Source organism: Capsicum annuum, chromosome 12, assembly GCF_002878395.1.
Source record: "Capsicum annuum cultivar UCD-10X-F1 chromosome 12, UCD10Xv1.1, whole genome shotgun sequence".
Taxonomy (NCBI): Eukaryota; Viridiplantae; Streptophyta; class Magnoliopsida; order Solanales; family Solanaceae; genus Capsicum; species Capsicum annuum.
This window is the reverse complement of record NC_061122.1, coordinates 210,760,874-210,772,780: the sequence shown is the minus strand read 5'-3', so window position 1 is coordinate 210,772,780 and position 11,907 is coordinate 210,760,874. Positions and strand designations below refer to the sequence as shown.

Genomic DNA, 11,907 nt, shown 5'->3' with positions numbered 1-11,907 from the left:
TTGTGTTACTCTCAAGATCAAGTGAAAACTAAACATTGGAAAGCTTGGCGCACAAAGATCTAGCTAAGTCTTTGGTATGAGGAAGGATCGGTTCATATTAGTCTATTGTATCGGTTCATATTAGTCTATTGTATCGGTTCATATTAGTCTATTGTATACAATTTTGCATTGCATTGCATTTCTGCATAAGGAGGTTTCTACAGTCAAAGCTCGCACTCTTTCTATGACTCCACAACAATCCTTTTTCCAACTGCACCCCTAAGAGGATCAATTGCACTCCACGAACCTTCCACAATGACTCGAATCCTCAAACTATCGATTGATGATGGATATGTCCAACCACTTGAACAAGCCTCACTTGTTTTATTCTACATTTGTCGATACTCCCATGACCAAGAGGAAACTCATTATAGGAAAGCTCGTCGCACAAAGATTTCACTAAGCATTTGCTCCACAAAAATATCAATTACATTAGTCTATTATACACAGTCTTACTCTCCATAAAGATATTTTCAAACTCGTGATTTCCTGATGACCCGACGACAACTTTTACGGTTACTTCCGGAATCTGGTGAAAACTCAATATGACCAAAGGTCTTAAGTGGGGTAGTTGGATGCTTCATTGTGGGGACAAAATGACAGTCAAATGTCCATATCTCAATTAGTTACATTTCTCCTTTTTTGCCTCACCATAATTTTTTAGCTACCTTCTTCTCTCTTATCTTTCCCCAAACTCCAACTCTAAGTGCTCGCTGCTACAAAAATCAAGAAAAGACACTTTCTTGATACCACAAAAAACTTTGCAAATGGCTTTTGCAGGAACTACACAGAAATGTATGGCATGTGAAAAGACAGTGTATTTGGTTGACAAATTGACTGCAGATAATAGAGTGTATCATAAAGCTTGTTTTAGATGCCATCACTGCAAGGGTACTCTCAAGGTTTGGTCCTTTTTCTTTTTTGTTCTTTTTGCTTAAATACTTTCTGGTTCGAATGTGTATAAAAAGGCTTTGTTTTTTAGACTTCTTATTAGTAGATAGTGTTCGTAAATTTTGTAAAAAGTACCTAAAGATACATAGTGAATTTCGAAGGGATTTTCTCTTGAAGCAATAATACATTGATCTAGTTGCCATCGGAGCTACAAAGGACTATCTAAATTGATTCGCTTCTGCCACTAAACCCCTATTGCATCACAGGAATTTTAAAATATGTACTAGTTTCTTTACATTCTGTTTTCTTCTAAGCTAATCTAGCATAGCTCATTGTTCAAATTTCTGTTAAGTGTTGCAAAAAAGTTTCTTGATAATCATAGTGCCCGGACTAGCTTGCACCCATCTCGATTAATTTCATAAATATCAGATAATTCTATTCACTGAGGCTTGGACAGATGGAAGAAATGACGTACCTAGTATTTCCTAACTTCACTGAAATTTTAGCCTGAAACTTCATGGTTCTCACTTTCTCAACACACTTCATTTACCACTAGTTAGCTACTAGTTTCTTACATTCAATCTTCTTCTAAGCCAATCTAGTTTTTAGGTTTGTGTTTAGAATTTTATTTTCAGTGACATAAAAACATATGAGATGATAGATTTCAGAAAAGAAAGTAGATTTTAGACTTCCTGATCTATTTTCTAACTTAATTATTAGTTCTTAATATTGTTCAAAACATTTAATTGCAGCTTAGCAACTACAATTCCTTTGAGGGAGTTCTCTATTGTAGACCTCACTTTGATCAACTCTTCAAAAGAACTGGAAGTCTAGACAAAAGCTTTGAAGGTACTTGGCCAAAAAGAAGTGCATAATTTCAAATCAAATTTTGCAAATCATAAAATTTACTGATAGACTAAAGTTTATTACAGGAACACCAAAAATTGTGAAGCCAGAGAAAGATGAGGTAATTTACATTGAATGAATCAAGATTGTCAATATATATTAGAGGATATTTTGTGATTGGCTAATATATTATATATGTTGAATTTTTGAAGCAGAAACCACAGGCAGCTAAAGTTTCAAGCATGTTTGTTGGAACAAGAGAGAAATGTTTTGGCTGTAAGAATACAGTCTATCCAACAGAAAAGGTACAATAAGCTAGCAATATTTTGGCAACAATTTGTTACATAATCCAAAGTTCACAGCTAGTACATATAGGTTTCGGACGCTTCAAAAATGTCGATGGTTTGTGTCGGATACTCCAAAAGTAGCGCATTTTTGGAGAATCCAACAAGGGTGCGGCAACAATTTTGGAGAGTCTGAGCAACATGGCATATAGGTAGATTGTTTCAAGTGAATTGTGGTCTTTTGTATGCTACACCAGGAAACATTCTAAGGCTCATTAAAAGGGGCGCCCTCCCAATCTCACTTTGATATGAAGAAATATTGATAATTGTCCCAAGTTGATAAAGAACCTTTAACGTTAAGTAGGACTCTAATAGCTCTAGCTTAGAATGAGTTAGATTTCCTGTGTTAACAAGAAGGAATGGGGAATGCTAAGAGATGGCTATGAGACAAGTGAAGTAATCAACCAAGTAATCCACATATATGATAAAAGAGCATCCAACCCTACTATATACTTATCCACTCGTGTTGAAGGAAGAAGAGTGACAAGGCTTGCTTCCACAGTAAGGATTTGTGGCTTAGTCCCATCTAAGAGCAAACAAGGGATGCCTCATTAAGCAAGAACCGAGCTAAGATTAGGACGTTCCAGGAAGGTATAGAGAAAGCTCCGAGCAGCTACCATTGATCAACCTTATTCAGGCACATCGAGGATTTAAAAGAAGTTGCTTTAGGCTTGAACTATATATACATATATGGGAAAATCTAAATTCTTGATTCACCTCTGTCTATAGGTATCTGTGAATGGAACACCGTACCACAAAAGCTGTTTCAAATGTAGCCATGGAGGCTGTGTAATTAGCCCATCCAACTATATCGCGCACGAGGGGCGCCTCTACTGCAAGCACCACCATGTTCAACTGATCAAGGAGAAAGGAAACTTAAGCCAGCTTGAGGGAGATCATGAGAAGACTTCAGTTAAAACAGCAGAATCATAAAACTCCCAACAGTATATCATGTAGTTTTTTCAACAAGAATATGAATAATGGTTATTCAGCTGAGGATATAAGGACCTTCCTTTAATGTACTTCCTTTTGCTACTATTTTTCTCTCTTCTGCTTACACAAATTTGATTCTGAATCATATTCTTCTAGTGTATGTTAATTTTTTTCACTTTTGATTCTTGTTTTGTCACTTGTGCTGTTGAAATTTCGATGCTAAAATTAAGTTGATCAATCATGTTTAAACGAGCACAATTCACCTCTCATCTAGTGTTTTTTACGCTTTACTTCTTCATATGTTGCACTTAATCGGTGAAAATCTTGAATTCAACACTAGTTTTGGCAAATTTCATGGAGACAGCAAAACTTGATCCATCCAGTGCTGCAGTAGTATTAACTTGAAACACCAAATTTGTTAATCCATAGCAAGCACAATATATTAACTCATACAATGTTGCTCTACCTCAGCTTGGTTTTCGGTTTGTCAATCAAAATAAATATACACATGACATGAGAAAGGTTTGCTCTACTGTGCAATCCAATCTTCCGTGTGTAAGGCGGAAGCCCCAAAAATGGGTGATCAAGAGATCAAATTACTATGCCTATCTTGGTGGTTGTTACTTTTGGTGGTCTTTCTTTTAGCTGACTCGTCTAAGTGCTCTCCTTTGTCCCATTGTTTATCTCGTAGGTAATATTTTCTTTCCCCAACTTAACTTGCATTTTGTCTTATGAAAGAATGCATATAATAACTAGGCATTTATAGGGTTATCCTAGCATAGTACTACTACTTTAGTTTAATACTTCCTCCGTTTCGTTTTAGTTGGCCATCTTTCTAAAAATATTTATTTCAATTTAATTGTCTCTTTTAACGAAATCAAGAGTATTTTGTTATGTTCTTCCAATACTACCAACAACATTAAATGACTAAATAAAGTATATTTACTCAAATTTATATTTTCAAAGCATAATGAATAAGGCTAATTTGGTAAAATAAACCCCTAATAAATGTTTTCTTAAGGAAAGTGTCAAGTCAAAAAGGGTCAACAATTTTGAAACGAAGGGAGTACTTGTATTATCATTTAATTCTATTCATTTCTTTTTTTCTCAAATATATGTATTTAACCATACATGTGTGTAGGGGTGTACATAGATCGGGTTGGGTTGGTTTTCTATTGAAAAAAAAAACAAACCAATTATGTCGGTTTATTAAACTATAAACCAAATCAAACCAACATAAAATTGGTTTTTTCGATTTAGGTTTTAGACGGTTCTTTCGATTTTTTTGTTTTTTCTCGGGTTTTTTTTATAATCTTTATTTTTTACAATTATATGGTAATTGAAGTTTAAATCAAGTATGTTTTCATTCATGTGCTAATAAAAAACCACAATTATGAAAAATTGAGGAGCGAAAAACTCTTTTGAAGCTAAAAAATAAGATGAAGAGTAAAAAGTTTAGGTTTTAAGTTTATATTGGATTTTGGATCATTTTATTAACAATTAATGGATAAATATTACAACTTAAAGGCCCAAATATTAATTACTATATATATATACACACACACACATCTACTTTCAAAATATTGAAAATTAATAAAACTAATTGAAAAAATATTTTAAAAGTAGATTATAATTAATATTTTATGTATAAAAAGTTAAATTATAAACATGCATATATATATATATATATATATATATATATATATTGTGTCGGTTTGATTTGGGTTCGGTTTGACTTTTTTTTTTGTTAACACCAAACCAAACCAAGAATGGTCGGTTTTTTTTTTCAAACGCCAAACTATAAGTCGATTTTTTTTCTCGGTTTGATTTGACTTGACGGTTTAAACTACTCCTACATGTATGGTTACAATAATTCTTCTAAATACATAAACTAGCTAAATTCATGTATTACATAAATCAAAATCTCTTTTCTTCTTCCAAGACAAGGTTCACATTTCAATAATGATGAACATTCTTCAATAAGGTAAATATACCAAATTAAAATAACTTATGGTGATTAAGTAATTTAATGAAGACTATATATACAAACAATATGCATGTATTAATCTTGTCCAAAAATTCTGTAAAGATAACTTTTCACAAAGCTAGCATACCATTCATAACAAGCAACATAGGTGAAGTCCAAACACTGAAATGTATTTCGAGTAATCTAAGACGCCCGTGCTAGCACTGATCTAATATATATTACTTTATTTGTCTCAATTTACGTAATCCAGATAGAATATAAATTATCAATCAAAATTTTATATAATATTTAGATATTTCAAATTGTTGACAATTATGATTTATAATATCTTTTATCGTAATTTTTAAATAATATATGTTACTCTCTTTATACAATTTATGTAGCATTAATATAATTTCGCGAGTCAACTAAATTATTATATACCTTGTTAAATATTTTAAGTTGTTATTTTTGATTGATAGTACTTTCGATTTTGTCTCAATTTATATTGCACTTATAAAATTTCAAGAGTCATTCAAATTTTTTATATGTTTTTTTAGATATTTTAACTTGTTAAGTATTGTGATTTATAATAATTTTTACGTAATTATCAAATAATATATGTTATACCCTTCGACCCAATTTATGTGGCTTCGATATAATTTCAGGAATCAAATAATTTTTTACATATATCTTTTCAATATTTTAAGTTGTCAATTATTGTGTTTTATAGTACTTTTCTTCTATTTCAATTTATGTGGCACCAATAAAATTTCGTGACTCAACAAAATTTCATGTCTTTTAAATATTTTAAATTCTTAATTACTGTGATTTGTAGTACTTGTTACATTATTTTTAAGTATACAATTGATATAAAAAATAAGATAAACAAATTAAAACAGATTATAAAAAAAAATACATAAGCACGAAGCTGAAGTAGGCATGTCGATCTGTTGCCTGCTTCAGCGGGTGAAACTCCCTCTTATAAGCAAGTAGCTGGAGCAGGCATGCCGCTTAGTTGAACACATCTAGTATATAATAAATGGAATAAGCACACATCTAGTCAACATATGTGCTTGAGGTAATAAAATTTATTGTCAAGGATACATTGGATGTTTTGATTAATTAATTCTTATGCACTGTCTATTTGAACTATTTGTCTTCAATGCTTATTTAGGAATTCCAAATGACAAAGTTACCAAGAACTTTGCCTCAACGAAAAACATACCGTGCCTTTTTTAAATATACGGAAAAGGGTCAGAAATACCCTTCAAGTAATGAAATTGGTTCAATAGTATCCTTCGTTTACCTATTAGGCCAAAAATACTCTTTCATCCACCTTTTTGGGTCAAATATACCCTTATAACTAACAAAAATTTTTTAAACTTTAATTAGAAATTCTATTAAACACGTGGCAGTTTTCTATTGGTTGTAAATTAAATTAATTAAAATATTAAATTAAATTCGGATTCAATTAAAATGTCCGACCCAAACACGATCCAAACCATTAAATCGCCCTAACCTGTTAAACCAAAAGAGAATTTTGAGAGTTAAACTTAATTTCACCACCAAACAACTGAACTTGGCAAACTCATGTTTGCACAATTCTCTGAACTTGTCAGTGAGTATTTAGTGATTGAATTTACCTATGGATAAGATATGATATTTTTTTTGTGTCACTAAACACGCAGCCTGAGTGAAAGAATCTTCAGCATACTATGGAAGAAATGCAAAACAATCTATGGATGTATGGGGTGACTCAAAAGCCTATCACATGAATAGAAGTACACAATTAGATAGTATACGCTATATATCCAACTGCACTTCAGTGTCTGTCTTCTCCTTGTTTAGAAGGAAATAAAGTCTAGGATCCACTTTTGAAGTTTCATGCCATGACTTAACAACATTTTCTATTGTTTCAACATGAAATAAGAAAAATCCTTTCCAGCCATCTTCAGCTCCATATTTTTTAGACTGCAAAAGGAGAATCAAGCCTAGTACATATCATGCGGAAACTTCCTGGAAAGACATTTTTCAAAAATTAGATTTAGGACTATATCACACAATTGATGATGTAATAAGTATCTTGTAAAGAATACAAAGCACTGGTGTCTTTTGGATTAGCAGAAACAATTATTGGAAAACCTTGTCCTCTTTTCCTTAATACCTTGAAAGCGTCTTCATCGGTTCAATCATCTCCAATATATATTGGAAGGACTTTATTTAAATTTTCAAATCTAAGATTTTCTAATAAATATTCCAATGCATGACCTTTGTCCTATGCAATATTTGGTCGTATCTCATACACCTTCTTTCCTGTTGATAGAAGAAAGTTTGGGTATTCTTTAAAGATAACAGAAATGACATTTTCAAGTGTGCCAAGGTCCTTTGAGTGAACATGCCTAAAGTGTACAGAAATGCAGAATTTGTTATCTTCAATATTGCCATCTTTAATATCTGTAGTTCTCCCGCTCAACAGATTAAGAATCTTATCTTTTTCAGGCAAAAACTTTTTTTACAGGTTGGTAAAGTACACCTTTATTATCCATTTCATTAGGATCTGTATACTTTAAAGAATTCAATGGAGCTTCAATATCTAGCCCAAGACTTCTAGCATAATAAACATTCTTCAATTGTACAATCTTTCTCGTTTTCATCCACTAATAATTGTTGTAGGAAAATGATCAGCAACTTCACCTAGCACCATTCTCATCTTATCGGTCATAAAAGCTTATTCAGGATTGGGCACAATATTAGATAAAGTGCCATCATAATCCAAAAAAATTGTAATTTTTTTCTCTTTTGCTATACTTTTCATCTCTTCAAATTTATCCAATGCATAAGGATGCTCCACCAGCCAAGAAGTATACTCAATTGAGAACTCATTTTGATCACCTTCAGTGGATGAGAGTCTTGCTAACCCCATATATATTAACCTTTATTTTTACGAGAAAGGTTAGATTACAATGGGTTGCCTTTGAATCTCACGGGAGAAGAAATCCTAGCTTGGATTATGATTTCAAAGGTGCTGAAATCGCAATGGCCTCGTATTGTTCTGAACTTCAATTCCTTGCGAATCCAATGACTAACCATGTACAAAGTGCTGAACAACACGACCAAGATGTTAACTCATTAGGCTTAATCTACACTCGGTTTTGTACTCGCAGTGGCTTGGTAGATAGTTGGCCCCCGAATCAAATTTAGAAGACTAAATTTCACCAATAGAAAGTTGCCATGTGTTTAATAGAATTTCTAATTATGGTTTAAAAAAATTCTGTTAGTTATAAGGGTATATTTGATCCAAAAAGGTAGATGGAAGGGTATTTTTGGCCCAATAAGTAAACGAAGGATATTATTGAACCATTCCAATATTTGAAGGGTATTTCTGACCCTTTCCCGTTAAATATATTATGCAGTCGTTTGGTCATGAAAAGTTTTTATTTTTCTTGAAAAATTATTTCACTTTAGTGAAAAAAGTAAAAATTGTATGTATTTGGCCATGAGAATTTCAAATACAATTTTGAAATTGTATTTGAAAAAGTGAAAACAAGTTTTACTTATTTTCACTTTTTTCACTGATACTTCTCTCACAAAATTTCAAAAATAATTTTAATTTATATTCATGGCCAAACACAACTTTAGCTTCAACTTCAACTCCAACTCCAACTCCAACTCCGAAAAATTATGGTTTCATCGCCAAACGGGGCCTATATAAAGCAATATCATCGACAGGGAAGGATCTTTACCGTAGCTTTTGTACAAACTTTTATATTTTTTTGTTTAATTCACCCTTCATATGTCACCAACTGTTATGTAAATAAAGATAAAATATCAATATCAAACTTAAAGAAAGGAGAGAATTTTACTAAATTTTAGTAATATTTTTATTTTACTACTTTGATCTATCTATAAAAATGTAAAGAAGGGTGGCTATTTATAGACACCAAACTTACTCCCTAAGGTTGTCAAACTTGACATCAAGTTGGCAACTTAGCCAACTATCTTAGATATTCAAATCTAAATTAAATAAGTAACTTTAGACTTCAAACCCAATTTGAATAAGTAACTCTTGGTGTTCAAATATAATTTGACTACTAACTATTATCTCTAATTAATGACATTTCACACATACATATGTCACATGACATCCATATTATATTTACACTCCCCCTTTGATGTTCATTAATAAATAACGTGTTTTGTTAAAACCTTACTAGAAAAACTCGATGAAAAAAAGCCTAGTGAAGAAAAAAAAGTACACACATCTTGTAATACGCCTTTAGTGTTGCCTCATTAAAAACCTTATCGAAAAAATCTGATTAGACAAAATTTTGATTAATGAAAAAAGAGTACAACGCGTATTTTACTCCCCTTGATAAAAACTTCAATCCCCAGGGGAAAAATAGAGATGTCTCCTACATTACTCATAATATGTGGAAGTATCGACGTAATTTCATAGAGTCATTCGGTCTGAATGCTACATGAAGAACATAAGCCAGATGATGGAACGGGAAGACCCAGGATGTAGTTTTAATTACTTGAATATCCACATTCCAATCTTGTGCACCATCTTCTTGAAAGTCACAGTTGATAGAGATTTGGTGAATAAACCAGCAATATTGTCACTTGAATGAATCTGTCGCACGTTGATATCACTAATTTTCTAGAGCTCATGTGTGTAGAAAAGTTTTGGCAAAATGTGCTTCGGTTTATCACTTTTTATGAATCCTAACCTTAGTTGTGCTATGCATGCTGCACTATCTTCATATAAAATCATAGGTACTTTATAACATTTCGGATCATATTTTCTCAGATGAAATATATCATGGATCCCAACCACACATATTTTTGACTTACTTCATCAATAGCAATTATTGGAGTGGTCACAATAGACTGCTTTGTAGATCTTCAAGATATGACAGTACCCCTTTCCCTCCCCCTCCCCCATATAAATGTATAGCCGCTTTGAGACCAAACTTTGTGTGGGCCAGGTAGGTACCCTGCATCAGTATAACCAACAAGATTGAGACTGCAGTTGTTGGAATAAAATAAGCCAGATCAGTAGTCCATTTTAGATATCGCACTATGTGTTTGATCTCATTTCAATGTCTCTTAGAGGAGCAGAACTATACCTTACTATCAAATTAATTTAAAAGGCTATATTAGGTCTTGTAATGTTAGCAAGATATATCAGTGTACTAATTGCACTAAGATATGGTACTTCAGGGCCAAAAATTTCTTCATTCTTTTCTTGAGGTTGGAATAGATCCTTATTCATATCAAGTGATCAAACAACCATCAGAGTAATTAATGGATGTGCTTCATCCGTATAAAATCTATTCAACACTTTTCCTATAGGTAGATTGATGGACAAATATATTGTTTGTCAAATATTTGATTTACAAACTAAGACATAATTTTATCCTTCAAAGGTCTTTCATCTCAAATTCTTTCTTTTAATAAGTTTATCTTTTGAAGCTCTATTGGAGTTCCAATAAGATTTATGTCATCAACATACATAGCAAATACAACAAACTTTGATGTTGTTTTCTTTATAAAAACACATGAACAAATTACATTATTTGTATAATCTTCTTTCGATAAATACTCATTATGAAGGTTATACCACATGCATCCAGATTGCTCCAAATCGTATAATGATCTTTTCAATCTAACGGAATATAGTTCTTAGGACTTTGAACTATCTGTTTCAGGCATTTTATATCCTTCAGGAATTTTCATGTATATCTCATTAGCAAGTGATCCATAAAGATAGGTTATAACCACATACATTAAATGCACGTCAAGTCTCTCATGGGCAGTAAAACTAATAAGATAACATAATGTTATTTCATCCATAACTGGTGTTTTAGTATCTTCATAGTCGACACCAGGCCTTTGTGAAAATTCATGTGCGACAATGCGTGTCTTATATCTTTGTATTTTATTTTTTATGTTTTTTCACACAAAGACCCATTTATAGCCACCAGGTTTAATATCATTTGGTGTTTGAACTAAAGGTACAGAAACCTCACGCTTGACAAGTGAATTCAACTTCGACTGAATTATTTCTTGTCATTTTGACAATCATTTCTTTGTCGGCATTCCGTGATAGATTGAGGTTCAAGATCCTTACTATCTTGCGTGATTTTTATTGTAACGTTATATGCAAAGACATAATCTATCACTATTTTCTTTCGATTCAAATTAATTTCAGTATCACTTGAATTTGTAGATAATTCCTTATTTTCTTAAGTCTTAGACTCATTGATTTCTTCAGGGGTATCAAAGTTGCTCAAATTTTAAACTTTCATATGAGAATCTTTCGTAGTATCATCTTGACCATTTATTTTTTTAAGATTTTGATCCTTAAAATTCAATGGTGTATCATGTTTTAGGCGTGCCTTGGACTCATTAGCCATGGCATTTGTAGATGGTTCTACAGGGACCTAAATTCAAATTGGGGCATTCTCTGCAAGTATATGTGATTTAGTAATTCTTTTCAAATCTGTAAATGCGTCAGACATTTAATTTGTAATTTTCTGCAAATGAATAATCTTTTATACTTCTTGCTCATAAACAGAAGCACGTGGATCAAGATAAGACAGTAATAAATTTTTTCACAAAATTTCTCTATTGATTTCACTATTTTCTTATCCTAATTTTTGAAAGAGTGTCTCATCAAATTGGCATTTTACAAATCGAGCAGTGAACATATCTCTAGTTATTGATTCAAGGTAGAGAATAATAGAGGGTGATTTAAACCCAACATAAATTTCTAATCATCTTTGGAAACCCCTCTTTGTGCGATATGGTGATGCAATAGGCACATACATAACACATTCAAAAATTCTCAGATGAGATATATTAGATTCTTAATCCAAAATC

The 11,907-nt window shown here is 32.1% G+C and overlaps 1 protein-coding gene across 1 annotated transcript; it reads left to right on the top strand.

The window, feature by feature from the left end:
• Positions 1–667: 667 nt before the first annotated feature.
• Positions 668–3,235, top strand: LOC107851480 (LIM domain-containing protein WLIM1). Its single transcript, XM_016696517.2, has 5 exons — positions 668–941; positions 1,683–1,779; positions 1,863–1,897; positions 1,992–2,081; positions 2,850–3,235. The coding sequence occupies exons 1-5, from the start codon at positions 807–809 to the stop codon at positions 3,051–3,053; spliced, it is 561 nt and encodes a 186-aa protein (XP_016552003.1). The 5' UTR covers positions 668–806; the 3' UTR covers positions 3,054–3,235.
• The last annotated feature ends 8,672 nt before the right edge of the window (positions 3,236–11,907 follow it).